This window comes from Astatotilapia calliptera, chromosome 8 (genome assembly GCF_900246225.1).
Source record: "Astatotilapia calliptera chromosome 8, fAstCal1.2, whole genome shotgun sequence".
NCBI lineage: Eukaryota > Metazoa > Chordata > Actinopteri > Cichliformes > Cichlidae > Astatotilapia > Astatotilapia calliptera.
Window position 1 is genome coordinate 1,559,945 of NC_039309.1, and position 18,573 is coordinate 1,578,517.

The window sequence follows — 18,573 nt, forward strand, 5'->3', positions numbered from 1 at the left end:
ACCAGGGGAGAGAAAACTCCAGACCATGTTTACTCCAACATCAAGCGTGAATATGGAGCCATACCCCTCCCCCACCTTGGCCAGCCGACCACCTCTCCCTCCTGCTCTCCCCCAGCCTACACTCCCCTCAGACGCAGTGCCAGGCCCACCACAAAGACTGCTTCACACCATCTTTGAACAGAGGCGGGGTTTACGACACCAACTCTCTGCCATCTATAATCCAGTTTTGAGATCCTTCCCAGACGCCTTAACGCCCACTCACATCCTGGGCCATCTGACCTCAGGAATTCGCATGATAAGGTGGGACCAGGTTTCACAATGAACACACCCGAAACTCTGGCTGATTGGGACCCACACCCAGTTTCACACCTTGGCTCAGGCGATTAGAGGATCATCAGGGGTCCTTTTGTCCCTCTGTGGGGGGATACTCCCACTAGGTTTATATCTGGGACTCTCCACCATTTGACCTTAGAACTGAAGAAGCTTCTCGGATGAGAGGTGAAACGTCTTCAAGTAACTTAAAGAAGTCCAGACGCTTTTCTTTGCAAGCTCCTTAGACTATGATGACCTGGATGACTGAGAACCTTCACAGACATACTTCCGGTTCCTTGGTGTCCTCATCTCTGCTGACATCTCCTGGACAGACAACATCTCAGCGGTCATCAAGAAGGCCCAACAGCAGCTGCACTAAGGCAGACAGTGAGACTTCAGAGTGTAGTCAAGGCAGGACAGAAGATCATCAGCTGCCCTCTAATTCAATTCAATTTTATTTATATAGTGCCAAATCACAACAACAGTCGCTGCAAGGCACTTTATATTGTAAGGTAGACCCTACAATAATACATACAGAGAATGTATTATTGTATTGTATCTCCCTTCCCTGATGGACATTCATTCCTCCCACTGCCTCAACAGAACAACAAACACCATCAAGGACAGTCCCACCCTGGCTTTGACCTGTTCAGCCTGCTTCTCTCAGGGAAGAGCTACAGGTGCATCAGCACAAAGACCCACAGACTGAAGAACAGTTTCTTCCCAAAGGCCATAACCATCAGTCCCACCCTCTGATTTTTCCCATGTCCGTCTGTAAACCACCACTGTGCAATACTAAATTCTATGTGCAATGACCCAAACTGTATTTATTTACATATGTACTTTTTTCTTTTTTACACCCAATTGTATATTTGTAGATTTTATACTTTTTTGTTCCTGTTGATACTGTTCATATGTATATAGTGTTTTTCTTTCATTTTCCTTTACAATACCCCTGTTTATATTTTGTTCTAATGCCACTGTTGGCATGCTAGTCTGCTACGTACACATATATGTATATACTGTTTTACTTTATATAAGCACACATTCTTTCATTATTATTGCCTCTCCTACAGTTTGATTCCTGCCATGTACAAATGGAGGACAACAATACCTCAGCCTGCCTTTTTTGTGCTTTTCTTCTGTCCGTTTTTGTATAGTAAGATACAAAAGTAGTACAAAAGTATAGTAAGATACATCCTAGTTCCTCAATTTTATCTAGCAGAATATTGAAAATGTAGTGAGGCGGCAAGGTCTCACTATATTTTCATAGTGAGACCTTGCCGACATATATGTCGAGCACAATCAATGGTCTTAGAATTGTCTCCTGGAATGTGAGAGGTGTGGGGAATGCAACCAAAATTAACAAAGTTCTGGCACATTTACAGCAGCTTAAAGGAGATGTGTTTTTTCTTCAAGAGACGCATCTCTGCAACAAAGAAGTGAGGCAACTCAAGAGAAACTGGATCGGCAATATATATCATTCCAAATTTAACGCCAAGGCTAGAGGGACAACTATTCTTATTCGTAATAATATTCTGTTTGAGCAACATAAAGTTATTGTTGATCCAGATGGCCGTTTCACATTTGTGTCAGGAAACTCGCAGGGCTCACTTGTGATACTGGCTAGCGTGTACGGGCCGAACTGGGACGACGACTCTTTTATAGCTAAACTTTTCTCTTCACTTCCAAATTTGGAAAACTATCATCTTATTATTGGAGGTGAGTTTAACTTGGTTCAGGACGCTCTGCTGGATAGATCGTTAACTAAGGCCTGTTCCCTGAATAAATCTGCTAAAACCCCAGAATTTTTCAAAACTCAGCTGTGGATTGTGGATCCATGGCGACATGCGAATCCTACTACTAAGGCATTTTCCTTTTTCTCTCATCCCCACCATACATATACACGTATAGACTTTTTCCTTGTCGATATTAGGTTTCTCTGTAAAATTAGCCATTGTCAGTATCATGCTATCGCCACCAGTTTCTTTTGATGTGGTATTAGCGACCCCGTCTCGACCCATTAAACATTGGAGATTTAACTCTAGCCTGTTGATAAGGGATGACTACACAAATTTTTTGAGGTCACAGTTCTCACTTTTCCTTGAGTTGAATGACTCTACTGAAGTGTCAAGAGGTATTATGGGAAACGTCGAAAGTCTTTGTGTCAAATTTAAAGAAGAAAGAGTTATCTTACACGTCCAGTGTATTGAATAAGATCAAAGATCTAGATGGCAGATATGCATCGAACCCAGATCCTAACCTCTATACAGAACGTGTGAAAGTTCAAGCCAGGCTCAATTTAACCACCACCGCAACAGCTATGGTTCAATTAATTAAGACAAAGCAACGCTTTTTTGAATCCGGCGACAAGGCAGGGAAACTTCTGGCCTATCAAGCCCGTGCCGAAGCAACCTCCAAGCTAATCCCAAAGGTCAAGTCTGCTGCTGGTGACATAATATCGGACCCAGAGGGAATTAATGAAATATTTGTTAGTTTCTATTCCAATCTGTACACTTCAAGCTCTCCCCCTCTATCAGAAGAAACTCTCCAAAATATACATTTTACAAGAATAGAGATCTGATGAAGGGATTAGGGGGACCTATTACTGTAGTAGAGGTACAAGAAGCCATTAAATCCTTAAAGACAGGTAAATTGCCGGGCCCTGACGGTTACTCTGCAGAATACTATAAAGCTAATTCTGATCTTATGGCACCATTGTTGAAAGAAATGTATAATGAAGCCTTTTCAAAATGTCAGTTACCCAAGACTTTGTCTGAAGCTACTATTTGTTTAATCTTGAAAAAGGATAAGGATCCTCTGTTGTGCAGCAGTTACAGACCAATTTCTCTTTTAAATATTGATTTTAAAATACTATCTAAAATCCTCACACTTAGGCTACAACGTGTTCTGCCACAAATTATCGCCTCTGATCAGACGGGATTTATGGCCGGCAGGCACTCATATGACAATTCAAGACGCCTCTTGAATATTATCCACACATCGTGCAACTCAATTCCAGAGGTTGTGGTATCTCTTTACGCGGAGAAAGCTTTCGACCGCGTCGAGTGGAGCTTCCTCTATGAGGTGATGGCTAGGTTTGGCTTAGGGGCTGACTTTATTCTCTGGGTTAAGCTACTATATTCCTCGCCATCCATCTGTATTCGTACTAACAACAACTTGTCTTTGCCTTTTCCACTTGAGAGGGGCACTAGGCAAGGGTGCCCTCTCTCACCCCTCTCTCATATTGCTATCGAGCCTCTTGCAATATGGCTGTGTTCAGAGGATAGATTTAAAGGCATTGCAAGGTCCGGTGTTACCCACAAACTCTCTCTTTATGCAGACAACTTGCTCCTGTACATTTCTGACCCTCTAAACTCATTCCCGGTGCTTTTTGACATACTGGACCAATATGGTACACTGTCAGGATATAAGCTCAATTATCAAAAAAGCGAGTTGCAACCCCTCAATTCCCTGGCCAGAGCTCTTCCCCACTCAATAGTGCCTTTTAAGTGGACAGAAACCGGATTTAGATATTTGGGGTTTTTTTATTTCCTCTTCTATACCTAAAATGATGAGGGAGAACTTCCTATCCCTACTAGAAAATGTTGGGAAAGATTGTGACTGTTGGACTTCTCTACCATTGTCAGTGGCAGGGAGAGTTAACCTGATAAAGATGAGTGTCCTCCCAAAATTCTTGTATCTTTTTCAACATGTCCCAATTTTTCTTACCAAGGCATTTTTTGACAAGTTAGAAAAGATTCTGTCACATTTCATATGGGGAGGGAAACAAGCTAGAATTCGCAAGTCTATTCTTCGGTCCTCTAAAGCTGACGGTGGTCTTGGTCTGCCCAATTTTAGACACTAGAATTTTAGACTCTCCGCAATTTTTGGCATTCCCCTCGACTTGAACTCATCTGGCCCCCTCAAACAGGCCCTAGCCTTTACCACTTTACTAGCTCGGAGGCTTATTCTGTTGAAGTGGAAGTTTCCCCACCCCCCAACTCATGATCATTGGGTGAGAGATGTACTCTTTAACTTAAAGTTGGAAAAACTTAGATTCTCTCTAAAAGGTTCTATTAAGGAATTTAACCAAATCTGGAAATCATTTCTCTTGCTGGTGGACACCATCACTGAGTCTGAAGTGAACTGAGCGAAGCTACATTATAAAGTTTTTTTTTTTTATTTCTTTTTTAAATTATTTTTTATATCTTTTTTATTTATTTTTTAAATCTTATTTATACCTTATCTACTTGTTTTTCCTTTTGTTTTGTTTGGTCCCTTCTCTGCTTTTGTTTTCTCTGTTTTTGTTTTGTTTGTTTTTGTTTGTTTTTTGCGGGGGGGTTGTTGTTTTTTGGGGTTATGCTTGTTACGTATATGGGTCTTGAGATGTGTTTTTGGTTTTTTGGGGGGTTTTTTGTGTGTGTGTGTGTGGGCAGAGACTGGTTCTCTGCGGCGTCATATCTAGTGTGGACCTGGTAGGGGGAGAATTCGGGTTAGGGGGGTTGGAGGGTATAATGGACATACAACTGTTCTGAAATCAAGATTGACTTTGCTGTTGCTAACTTTGTATGTCATTGTTGAAATCAATAAAACAAATTTGGAAATAAAAAAAATAAAAAAAAGAATAAGATTCCCACCATGAACACGTACCTCAGCGGCATCAATTTCTTTGCCAAGCTGCTCACAGGTTCGCCATGCCCAACCATTATGTCGTCCCAGATATCATTACTCATCAAAGGTCTCCAGCGCCAGTCACCTGCCACGACCCTACACCGCTTACCCCTAACTTCAGATCTTCTACATCGCTGCATCTCTACCCTCCGGCTGAAGTAGCGACTACTTCCTGGCACGCACACTCCTGCTCGCCTTCTTCGGCTTCTTACGCTGTTCCAAATTCACCTCCTCATCTTCGAAATCCCATTCGACTCTTCACCCGTGCTTGAGCGACATCCACCCAGTCTTCGAAGACTGCCTCATTTTCTTCCTCAAACGAAGCAAAACTAATCAATCCGGCAGCCCCACGCCTATATACTATTTCAAAATAAACTCACCTTTAAGTCCCTTCGAATCAGTAACCCATTACCTCCACCTCAGAAAATCTCAGCACGCCTTACCTTCAGATCCACTGTTCATCACCGAATCTGGCCACGCCCCGACCAGGTCATCGTTCCTCTCACACTTTTGCCAAGTGCTCTCGTCTTCTGGGATTCCTCCAAATCTCTTCTCTGGCCATTCCTTTCTCATCGGCGCCGCAACTTCTGCCTCCCGCAAAGGAATCTCTGACCACCTAATCAAGCTCCTGGGTCGATGGTCATCACAAGCCTACCAGTTATACATTCGCAACAATCTCCAAGACCTCCGTAATGCCCAGTCTTCACTCCTGTAGGGGATGATTTCTTGGGGGTTCTGCCCGGCCCGAGAGCCGTCGCCGCAGCACCAGTTTTCACTTCCTCATCCCTCATCGCCCATCGTTACCGAGGATGTGGTCCCAGCTAGTGAAATGGTTATTAAAAAAGGGTAAAAGGTAAATGGCTGCAAATAACTTTGTTGTTTGCAAAACTTGTGCATATGATTTTAAAATTGACAATTTATATTTGCATTTCAAGTTATGAAATATGATTCAATAAACATGTTTGTGGTTGTTACAGTAAAAAATATAACTTTTTCTACTCGGATTTTATGTTTTTTGTCTGATTTTAGATCAATTGTGTTAATACAGTTTGTCAAAATGAAAACATAACTGTAAATTCAGACACGTGAGGCTGTAAATAGTTTTTGTAGGTGAAATGTAGCGGGACAATCTAAAAAATGCACAATTATACCCTGGTTAAACTTTTTTTTTTAAGGTAACGCAATAGTTACTTTTGAAGTAATTAATTACTTTTAGGATCTTGTAACTCAGTTACTAAGTCAGTTACTTTTCTGAAGAATTAACTAGTAACTATAATTAATTACTTCTTCAAAGTAACTTGCCCAGCACTGATTGTATCAGGTTTTGCTTCCCCTGCTTTGCCCTGATTTGCCCAGCTGTGTTTCCCTTCTGTCTCCCATTCACTGATTGCTCCCTCTGTGTCATCTCCCTGAGTTTCTCCCTCCGTATCAACAGGCTTTAGGTCTGTTTTGTCAGTTCTCCCAGTATAGGTAATCCTTAGGTTCTGTTTATACACTCTACTTTTCTGTTTGTACCATCATCCCACGCTGTGTGTTCCATCCATCTGCCTGCCAGTTTAGTTTCTGTATTCCCAGTTCAGCCAGTTTTTTGTTTTTGTCATGTGGTAATAAATCTTTGTTTTGAGTCTGCACTTTTGGATCCATCATTACTCCTATCCTGCTGGATTTGGTGGATCAGACCCCCACTATCTGAAGAACAATGATCGATCTTCATTCACTGAAAGACAGAATTGAGCTTCATCACAGCCACAATTCTCCGACTTAAAATTATGTTTTACGTGTATCTGTGTCTTTTTTGTATTTGTGTTTAAAATTGTTTCTTTTTCACCTCATGTTGGTTTGAAGATTAAAAAAACTGTATAGATAGCATTATTGATCTTAGTCAATATGTGTAATGCACCTCCATATAAATTAGATTTATTAAGAGTCACCCTGCCAGGATAAATACAGATTGAACCATTAAATTTAAATATTGACCTGTGGCTCTCCTCAGGTGTCTGCATTCTCCACCTGGGAGAAGGAGCTTCATAAGATGGTATTTGACCCTCGATACCTGCTGCTGACTTCAGATCAGAGGAAACAGGTTTGGCAAATTAAAGATTACTTTCATTTCTAACATTTTCATGCAATGTCATGATGTCACGATGACATCAGTGTTACCTGTATGCGTCCAGGTGTTTGATCAGTTTGTGAAGAGCAGGATGAAGGATGAGTACAAAGAGAAGAAGAGTAAATTGCAGAAAGCCAGAGAAGAGTTCAAACAGCTGCTGGAGGAAGCAAAGATCACCAGCAGGTATTCCTCATTCATTATTCAGAGAAGCACTCTTAATTATTCAGCTATGTTCCTGTAAAATATGACCTCACCTCGACTGGCAGCTGTTTATCGACCAGTCGCTGGGACAAACTGGAGATGCAGATGAGGTATTTCTACCAGAATAAAATTCATTGGAGAATGATTCATTAGCACCAAGAATTAGAGAACTAGGCTAATTCAGCTCCGGAAACATAACTGTTTTATTGTTTGTACAATTCAAGTATTTATCAGATTTTGCATTTTATAACAAAAAATACAAGAACCAAAAGCAAGAAGCAAACAAACAAACAAACAAAAACAACAACAAATAAAAATTATCTGCAAAAGTTGTCACCTTTTCCAAATTTTTCCGTAAACAGAAAACTCCACTCCGCCCTATCAAAAGCCTTCTGTGCATCTAAAGATATAGCCAATACAGGATTTGTTATTTCTATTCCGCCACAGCAGGTGTAGTAATGTCATATTATCGGAAGCAGATCTATTCTTGATAAACCCTACTTGATGGATAATTTGTGGTAGTACAAGCCTTGTTACTAAATCCTTGTCGCCTTTTGGGATTAGTGATATCACTGCCTGATTAAAACTTGCAGGGAGCCGTCCATATTCAAACGCTTCATGTAATACTTCAGTTAAAAGTGGACATAGCAAGTCTATAAATCTGTGATAAAACTCTGCCGGGAAGCCATCTATTCCCGGTGACTTTCCAGCTTTCATTGCATGGATACCTTCCTTACATCTACCTCAGGAGTTTCCAATTTGTCCCTACCCTCTTGTGAAATTTTTATTTATTTTCCTTTTATCAAAGAATGCATTTAGCAAATCCATACTTGATCAAATATTTTAAAAATCATGTTGATCTCCGAAGAGGATGTAACTAATTTAGCATCGTTTTTATTGCTGTAATAACATTCTGATTGTTCATTTGCTTAAGTTGTCTTGCTAATAGCCTGCCTGTCTTCTCACCATTCTCATAAAAATTAGTTTTAAGATGAGGGGGCATATTCTCCTTTTTTGTTATTAATTTCATGAAGGATATACTTAAACTGACAAATCTCCGAGATCCAGTTCCGGGTCGCTGCTCTTTTTGTTGTTGTATTTCGCCGTCTACTCGGTATATTTGTATTATTTTCCTTTTCCTCATTTTTGTGATTTTTTCGGACTTGTTTCCAACACTTCAACATGACCCCAAGGCTCACCTACACCAGGGACTCCCTCATCCAGCTGCAGATGCAGCTGCAGCCCAGTCTCCGACTTTTCCGCTCGACGGAGAAGATCATAAAACAGCACATCGTAAGAGCAACTGACCCCTGATGGACTCACTCCAGTTTGCTTACCATCCATGCAGAGGTGTAGATGACGCAAAAATCTTCATCTTGGACTCCATCCACAAACATCTGGAGCTCCTGACTCCTCCCCCAGACTTCTGTTTGCTGATTTCTCATCAGCGTTCAACACTCTGCAGCCTCGTATCCTGCCCACTAAACTTTCCACCTGATGAGCAGCTAATCCTGTGGATATTGGACTTTTTGACCAACAGGACTCAGAAAGTTCGGGTCAACAACTCTCTCCGGTCTCCGTTCCACCTCCACTGGCTCCCCCCAGGGCTGTGTGCTCTCCCCCCTTCTCTTCATCCTCTACACCGATGACTGCAGATCCACACAGCCCAACTGTCACCTGGTTAAATATGCTGACGACACAGTTCTCCTGTCACTGCTGTCAGGCCCCTCACAACACCACGGGTCCACTCTGCAGGAGTTTGTAGAGTGGTGTGACAGCTCCAACTTGAATTGAACGTGAGCAAAACCAAAGAGATGGTGGTGAATTCTCCAGTAGGCAGAGGGATCTGGCTGCTTCAGTCACCACCACCATCCACAGGAAGCCAGTGGAGGTAGTTGAGGAGCACAAATACCTGGGAACCATCTTTGATAACCTCCTGAAATTCTCTGCCAACACAGAGAGATTCTCAGGAGGTGCCACCAACAGCTATACCTCCTTTGGAGTCAGCACAACCATCATGATGACTTTTTACTACGCCTTCCTGGAAAGCATCATGACCTCCATCAGCTGCTGGTTCCCCTCCCTCAGCCTTCATACAGGAACAGACTGCAGCGCACTGTATCAGCGTGCTCTACAGTCATTGGCCTGTCAGAACTGACAGGTTTTCAGCCAACAGGCCCTCAGACAGGCAGCCAAAATCATCAACGACCCCTCTCACATTCTTCACCCCGCATTTCAATGGATCCCCTCTGGGCGACGCCTCCGATGCATTTCCTGCAGGACTGAGAGGAGGAGGAGAGAATATCTTTTATGTGAATGAGAATAAAAGGTGTATTTTCTTTCCATAGTGTGAACAACCCTCCAAATATCTACCAAACTGAGATCTTCTTTTAACACTAGATTTACTAAACCTGCGCAAATTTGCGTAACTTCCCTCAACCCAACAGTTTCCTGTTTTATTGTGAAGGTCCGTGTCGTATGTGAGTGTGATCAGTTTACGTTTCCCCTGTCCCGTCAGCCCAGATTCCTCCCAGCTGTGTTGCCCTCCTGTCTCTCATCCCCTGATTACTGGTGTGTGTATTTAAGCCCTGTGTGTTCTCCTGCCTGTTGCCGGTTCGTCTGTGTCCTCCTCGTCTCGCTGCCTCTCATCCCCTTTTGTATCATCTCAGGTTTGTCATTTAGCTTTCCCAGTTCAGGTCTTTAGTTTTGTCTTCCCTCTTGCCTGTTTGCCTTCTCACCCCTGTATAAATAAACTCACCTGAGTTAGAGGGGCTGCTATTGTGTGTGTGGATAATAGCAAACACTGAAATACAGCTTTTGCACACAGGAATGAATTTTGTTCACTCAAATTTAGCTTTTCTTCGCTCAAAATAAATTTCTACTCAAAATACAACACTTGCACCTGCAAAATTTTTTTACAAGCGCTCAGAATAGTGGCACAAAAATAACGCCATAAACACACAGTATATATACACGGAAGGAGACGAGGAATGGCAAAACAGGAGGAGCAGCTGATGCTATTTAATATGACGAGACAAGAGACACAGGGCTTCAATGTAAGACAGGAAATATACACTGACAAAACTCAGAGACACGATACCGACCGAGAACGGAAACTAAAACCAAAGAACTAGAACGTCTTAACCTGGATACGTAATCAGAATAAACTAGAACATAAGATCATAATAATAAACAAAATGCTGGGTCAAATGACCCAGGACCATAACAGTTTCTGGGTTTGAGCTACTTCTTTTTTCGAACAGTGGTACATGTCATGCAGGGGCCTGTACTTTCATGATGCTCTTGTTCTTGCTCCTCTTCTTTCTCAGGTTTCTGCTGCCTGAGGTAATCACTGAGCACACTGTGGTTCTGACACAACTATCTACAAGCCACACACGTCACATCAGTTGAATGTTTTAACACAGCTATACTGAAATGTATAAATAATCTCTGGGCACATGAAGGACATAATGATCATAAACCCTGTGAGACGTATTCACCATAGAGCGGGCGGGATACAGCACTAAGAGTCACTTTCCCCCAGAATCCTTCAAGTTTCATGTTTTAAAGTTTTACTCTCGCCATAACGTAAAGCATCTAAAATTTATTAAGCAATTTATACATTGTGCGATCGTGGCTCAAGAGTTGGGAGTTCGCCTTGTAATCGGAAGGTTGCCGGTTCGAGCCCCGGCTCGGACAGTCTCGGTCGTTGAGTCCTTGGGTAAGACACTTCATCCGTTGCCTACTGGTGGTGGTCAGAGGGCCCGGTGGCGCCAGTGTCCGGCAGCCTCGCCTCTGTCAGTGCGCCCCAGGGTGGCTGTGGCTACAATGTAGCTGCCATCACCAGTGTGTGAATGTGTGCGTGAATGGGTGGATGACTGGATATGTAAAGCGCTTTGGGGTCCTTAGGACTAGTAAAGCGCTATATAAATACAGGCCATTTACCATTCAGCTCAGTTTAATGCTTTTGGTTCCTCGTTCCTTATTGAGGTTCTCTTATTTGCAGTTAAAATAAAATATTTTTTCATGTAGTTTAATGAGCCAAAAAAGGGCTGCCATCAGAATTACTGTTTCCAGCTCTCATATCAAAATATGAATATTCCTGTTTTGTTTTTCTTCTCCAGAACAACTTTTAAGGAATTTTGTGTTCGTTATCGGGATGACCAGCGATTCAGCACTCTCACCAGGAAGAAGGAACAGGAAGTACTCTTTAGCCATTACATCACAGCCTTAAAGAAACGAGAGAAAGAGAACAGAACCAGACTGAGGAAGATGAGATGAGAACATGTCTGAGAAAGAACCTTACAGAACCATCTACAACATTTATAGAACCCTTTTAGGTCCTTCCAAATCTTCAGAAAACCTCCCGGGAACTCCTGTCTCACTGCACTCATGCCTCCCGATTCCTGGATTTAGACTCGTGTTTTGAACTGGGACTATCAAACTGTCTGTGGTTTTGTTGGACAAACCTGAATGGGACCAGAACCATCATTCTCAGTAGATTCTCATGGTTCTAGACTTTGTAAATTGTCAGGTGAGTATGAACCTGAACCAACATTAGACCATTTTCTAGGGTGAACTGCACTTCGTCATCTGGATCTGCTGGACTGGATCTAATTCATAGTCTCATTCATAACTGACAGAAACGAAAACCAGAGCACAAAAACAAATGTTCATGTGTCTGACTGTTTCTTTGTCCTGTAAAGACTATTCATTCAAACTTTATCAACACCGCAGCTTCCTAGACTTAAAAATGGACCATAATAACAGATTAAAAACAATAACAAGTAGAAAAAAGACCATAAACAAAGAGATTAGTGAGTAAACACATTTTAAACCAGAAGGGCACTCTGAGGGCAGATAACTGTGTAAAGACAAATACTGAACTAATCTACAGACGAACTCAGAAAAGCCAAACTTCATTTGTGTAATCTGAGAAACAAACAAAAAACCCCAAAAAGGAATGAATACACGAGCTCTTTAGAGGCTCTCCCTCCTCTGTAAAGGTAAGCATGAATGCAAAAACAAAGAGAATAGAGAGCCACAATCCTCTGACCTTTCATATGCAAAGGGAAAAAGGTGGGAAAGATATGATAACATCAAGCTTGCAAATATCAGCGAGTTTAGTCAGGTGCTGATAATGCTGGGCATACACTGTGCGATTTTTTTTGGCTCGTTTTGGTCATCAGCCCGAGTTTCGCCTTCATCGTGTGGCGTGCATCGTGTAGTATACGTGGGGTAACGAGAAGCGATTAACACCTCACGACCAGCTCCCGATCATCAATCGCTCGGTCGTAAGAAAATCAAACCTGTTTGAAATCCCGTCGGCCGTCGAGAGGGCGTCACCGCAGCCTCTCACGCCGTCGGCCGTCGAGAGGGCGTCACCGCAGCCTCTCACGCTGCGCACGCGCAAACACAGAAATGAAAGTGAAAAGAAGCAGCACGGCAGTGCAGCGTGTGATCTGGACACAAGCGATGGAGGCACAACTTGTAGAACTTTGGAAAGCTCATCCGAGCCTTTTCGATGTGGCCTCACAAAATGATCACGACCACAACAACCGTGAAAATAGTTGGATTTACATGCTGCTCAATCACAGCTGCCTGATCATGTTTTTCATTAGCAATTTAGCAAAGTTGATGGTGGTGGTGTGTCTGTGTGAGTGAAAGACAGAGAGAGAGAGCGACAGATTTTCTGTTATAAGCTTCATGTTATGGACGCACAGTGTGAGCACTCAGGTCGCATCAGAGCATCGGGCCGTATAGTGTGAGACCTGCATCGTGACCTATGAACTTCTCACCCCTGCGAGTCAACCGTGCAGTTTGAGCAGGAGCTGAATAACACGAATGAAAAAATTGCACAGTGTTTGCCCAGCTTAAGTGGAGTGCTTCCAGGAAACAGACTCAGCAACCCTGAGGACTTGGTGTCAGGTACCACAAGGAACCTTAGAGGTCTGTCACGTCCAGGCCCATGGAGTCCTGCTGTGCAGTGTGCTGGTCTTTGGATTCTTGGTCTGTAGAATTAATGTTTATGGAGTCTACGTCTATGAAGATCTGACCTTGGTGGCTCTCAGCTTTTGCACTTGTTTTTAATAGTGTGTTTTCTGTTCAGTGTGTGTTTACAGTGTGATCCTTTAACTTCAGTTTGTGTTTGATTCCTGGAAACAAACCTATAGACCCCATTAAGAAATCTGACTTTTACAAGTTTTCCAGAAATTCTCATCTGCTGTAGAAAATGGCAAACTAGGAGACTTGGCAGTTTGATTGGCCATTCGATGTACTCTGGGAGTTGTAGGGGATGTTGGTGTAGCTCCTTCAGTTTCTCAAAATACCGCCTGATTACTAACCGAGATTGAAATTATCAAGGGCTCAAAATGTCATAAAAAGGAAGTGACAACCCTTCTCAATTGATCACATGATGTTAAACTGCGTTTTGGGACTTTTTGCCACTGACTTGAAGTCTTCCAGACTCTCTACTCACACAGTAGAAGAAACACAACAATGATCAATGGGGTTTTTTAAGGTGGCATGATTAATAAAATTGTTATTAATAAATTTACACTGTAAGATTTAAAAAAAAACATTCTGCATTCCTCTAACATCTTTATTTCTGGCAAAATCAGTTCTTTCTTACTAACCTTTGTATACATTTTTACATTTTTTCAGGGTTCTTGTCGTTACTTGATACTTATTGTCACAGCACTATAAACTGTATGTAATTTTCTGTCTGTAAAAATGCTGAATTACAAAAATGTCTGTGTGAATCCCTCGTGGTGATCTGATGTCACCGTCTTAGCAGCAACAAACTTCAACAAGCATCTGAGAGCAGAGACCCCGGGAACAGGAACAGGAAGCACCTGCTCACACTGTTTGCCCCGAGGACTTGGCCAGCAGAGAGACAGTCCCTCAACCACCACATGTGCACCTGACTCACCTGTCCCTTCTGAACAGTTTCACCTGACCCAGCTTCATTTATAAAGTGTGCTACTGTTTGTGGTCAACAAACAAACAAAACCCATTTGGTGTAATCCCTGCCCTCACCAATGGGCACGGTGCGCTGTTGTTGAGCAGGCTTTGTGTCACGATGTCCTGATTGGGTGTTTTGTTTTTTTGTCTTCTCATTGGATGTCTGTGTTGAAATGATCTGTGTGTTCTAATGTTTCATTGGCTGTTGGTCCTGCCGTGTTTTAAATTAAACTGTCAAAACTAAACTGCTGTGTTCTTTAAGATGATATTGCATTTCTGTTTCAGGTGAAATCTCGGCCCAGACCCGCACTAAACTGTGGGGTTAAAGTCTTCAGTTTAACTTGAGCTGAAGGTCGTTGAACATGAGCTAAATTTGACAAATATTCACTTCCTGTTTCTAGGGTATGCCAGCTGTTCCTTCCTCCAAAATCTGACATGACATTATTTGGATGATGTATATCAATGAAAGCCCCCCAAAAATCTGAACATATGGAATTTTTTTAAACCATAAACAGCAGCACAAAGCAAATGTAAGAAAAAAACACATACATGTGATTGTTTTATAAAAAGAAATGTATATTTTTCTTTATTTTTTAAGTTGCTTTCACAAACACATTTTTCTTACTTTGTGTGTGCATGTGTTCCTGCCTGAATGTGCACATTTGAGAAGAAATGTCCGTGATCTTCATAATATCCATATCCCCAATAGGCCAGCAAAGTGCACCATGATGAGACCTGGAAACCAGATTTTCAGGGCCGAGTACAATAACCTCAGTTTGATCTGAATTAAGAAGCAGAAAGTTAGCGGCCATCCAGGTCTTTATGTCTTTAAGACATTCCTGCAGTTTAACGAATTGGTGTGTGTTATCTGGCTTCATGGACAGATAGAGCTGGGTGTCATCTGCATAGCAGTGTAAATGTATGCTATGTCTTCTAATGATGCTGCCTAAGGGAAGCATGTATAATGTAAACAGAATTGGTCCTAGCACTGAACCCTGTGGAACTCCATAATTAACCTCAGTGTGTGAAGAGGACTCTCCATTTACATGCACAAACTGGAGTCTATTAGATAGATATGATACAAACCACTGCAGCACAGTACCTGTAATACCTACAGCATGTTCTAATCGCTCTAATAGGATATTATGGTCGACAGTATCGAACGCTGCACTGAGGTCTAGCAGGACAAGCACAGAGATGAGTCCACTGTCAGAGGCCATAAGAAGATCATTTGTAACCTTCACTAAAGCTGTTTCTGTGCTGTGATGAGCTCTGAAACCTGACTGAAACTCTTCAAATAAACCTCTGCAGATGATCTGTTAGCTGTTTGACAACTACTCTTTCAAGGATGTTTGATATGAAAGGAACGTTGGAGATTGGCCTATAATTAGCTAAGACTGCTGGGTCTAGAGATGCTTTTTGAGTAAAGGTTTAACTACAGCCAGCTTGAAGGCCTGTGGTACATAGCCGATTATTAGAGATAGGTTGATCATATTTAAGATCGAAGCATTAATTAATGACAGGACTTCTTTGAGCAGTTTTGTAGGAATGGGGTCTAAAAGACACGTTGATGGTTTGGAGGAAGTAATTATTGAAGCTAACTCAGAAAGATCAATTAGAGAAAAAGAGTCTAACTTAACATCAATGGTACTAAGAGTAGCTGTAGATAATATTACATCTGTGGGATGATTACTGGTAATTTTTTCTCCAATGATAAAAATTTTATTTGTGAAGAAGTTCATGAAGTCATTACTAGTTAACGTTAAAGGGATGGTTGGCTCGACAGAGCTCTGACTTTTTGTCAGCCTGGCTACAGAGCTGAAGAGAAACCTGGGGTTGTTCTTATTTTCTTCAATCAGTGATGAATAGTAAGATGTTCTGGCTTTGCGGAGGGCTTTCTTATAAAGTAACAAACTATTTCTCCAGGCTAAATGATGATCCTCTAAATTTGTGACACGCCATTTCCTCTCCAGGTTACGAGTCATCTGCTTTAGGCTACGTGTTTGAGAATTATACCACGGAGTCAGGTACTTCTGATTAGAGACCTTAGTTTTCACAGGAGCTACAGTATCCAGAGTCGTACGTAGTGAGGAGGTGAAATTATTAACAAGATAATCGACCTCTGTTGGGGTAGCGTTCAGATAGCTGCTCTGCTCTGTGTTGGTACAGGGCATTGAAGATGATAACAGTGGGTGGATTATATTCTTAAACTTAGTTACAGCGCTTTCAGAAAGACATCTACTGTGATAACGTCTACTCTCCACCGCTGTGTAATCAATTATTTCTGTCAATCGCAAGAACTGTGAGAGTGGGTTTCGCCTGCTTGGCTGGAAGACTAATTGAGGTTATGTCAGAAAGCACAAATGGTGTGATGACTGGATTCTGCAGCCAAAGATGGAGGAAAGCTTTCAAGCCAAAAGTGCTGAGCTGGTGAGCAGAGTCATAGTACATAGAAATATGTGTCTGTGGTGTTTTGAGCAACTGGCAGACAGTTGGTATGTTGGTATATAAGATAGCCGTTCACAGTGGACACAGATGCTTCTTTTACTCCTCTTTCAAACCTGTCCTCTCTGTCCAACATGTGAACATTTGCATCCTTAAAGCAGTGACCTTTGTCCTTTAGTACAGCCGAGCCTTGTCCCGTGGAGGTGGCTCTTCTATGTTGTGCGTTTATAAAGTGGATGTTTGGTGTCTCCAGTGTAGAGGTCTGAGCACTCCTCCCTACACTGTACAGCTACGCTACATTGTTGAGGTTGTGTGTGGGATGAACCAGTTTGTGTCTGAGTGTGTGGCTGGGTACACTGGGATGTCGTGCTTGGGGAAGACTCTCCTGAGTTTCTCTGATAAACCTGCCACATGAGGGATGACAGTTGTTCTGTTTGTCCTTCTGATCCTCTCTAGTTGGTGTCTGACCGTCTTTCCTGTGCATCTTAGTTGATTTGATGAAAGCCCAGCTGGGATAACCACATGTTTATGAGCTTTGGTAAATGGTAAATGGCCTGTATTTATATAGCGCTTTACACATCCAGTCATCCACACAGTCACACACTGGTGATGGCAGCTACATTGTAGCCACAGCCACCCTGGGGCGCACTGACAGAGGCGAGGCTGCCGGACACTGGCGCCACCGGGCCCTCTGACCACCACCAGTAGGCAGCGGGTGAAGTGTCTTGCCCAAGGACACAACGACCGAGACCTTCCAAGCTGGGGCTCGAACCGGCAACCTTCCAATTACAAGGTGAAAGCTACAATTGCCCGGGTGGTGGGAGTCAAAGAGGAGGTACTGGTCCGTGTGTGTGGGCTTCAGGTAAACTTTGCTGTTAACATTTCCATTCTCCCCAGTGTGCACACTACAGTCCAAAAACAGCAAACTGTTATCTTTGTGTCTTCCTGGTGAACTTTATGTTTCTATCCACTGAGCTGATGTGAACCATGAAGGTGTCTTCTTCTTGGGTTTTAATTTTGTTCCAGGTTTCTTCCATATATCTGTACCAGTGGCTAGGTGCTAGAGAGTTCTTTGAGAGTCTGTGCTCGGGATGAACCAGTTTTTGTTTCACAGTGTTGCTGGGTTGGAAGTGCACTGGGATGTCATGTTTCAAAAACTTGAAGTCCAGTCATCTTCTTTTCAAGCTCCTTAGACTACCATGAATAAGAACCTCCACAGAGATGTGGAGGAGTTCCTGTCTATGTTCTCCCTTGGTTCTTCAGCTTTCCTCCACAGTCCAGACACATGCCTGATAGATTAATTTGTGTTTCCATATTGGCCATAGATGTAAATGATTGTTCCTCTCTTTGTGCTAACCCTCAGATCACCTGTGGAGGTGACCCCACCTCTCTTCCTGTGACAGCTAAACGTACCCTAAATTGGTTAAGCTGTAAAGAAAATGGATGGCAAAAACACACCAGCGGGTCGAGACAGCCGTCTCCTTCTCTAAGTAATCACTATCATCCAGCTGCTCTTTGTCTGTTACTATGGCAACCTGAGATCATGGCAGAGGAAACAATTATGGGCTGGTAGACACACACACAGTGCGGCAGTGTATGTGTATGTGTATGTGAGAACATCCACACGTGGTCACCCAGATGTAGTATTGAGCAGGTCAAAGAAATCAGGAAACAAAGCCCAGCCTTGACATTTTTGTCCTGCCTTGTTCACACATGATGTGGCCCAACTATCATCACATCTCACGGCTGTGGCACAGCTGAAGCCCTGGAGGTGAGAACATGGTCATCACAAACATGATTTCTGAGTGGCGACTCCACCCATGCCAGCCTCAGTACTGACACAAAGAACAGGTCTGAGTCTGAGACGC

At 42.6% G+C, this 18,573-nt stretch overlaps 1 protein-coding gene across 1 annotated transcript in view; it reads left to right on the forward strand.

The window, feature by feature from the left end:
• tcerg1l (transcription elongation regulator 1 like) overlaps positions 1-12,562 on the forward strand; it is a 72,984-nt gene extending 60,422 nt beyond the window's left edge. Inside the window, exons 15-17 of the mRNA XM_026178571.1 lie at positions 6,980-7,069; positions 7,161-7,279; positions 11,422-12,562. Coding sequence (XP_026034356.1) covers positions 6,980-7,069; positions 7,161-7,279; positions 11,422-11,578 — 366 coding nt within the window. The 3' untranslated portion in view covers positions 11,579-12,562. The remainder of the gene's footprint in view (positions 1-6,979; positions 7,070-7,160; positions 7,280-11,421) is intronic.
• Positions 12,563-18,573: the final 6,011 nt, after the last annotated feature.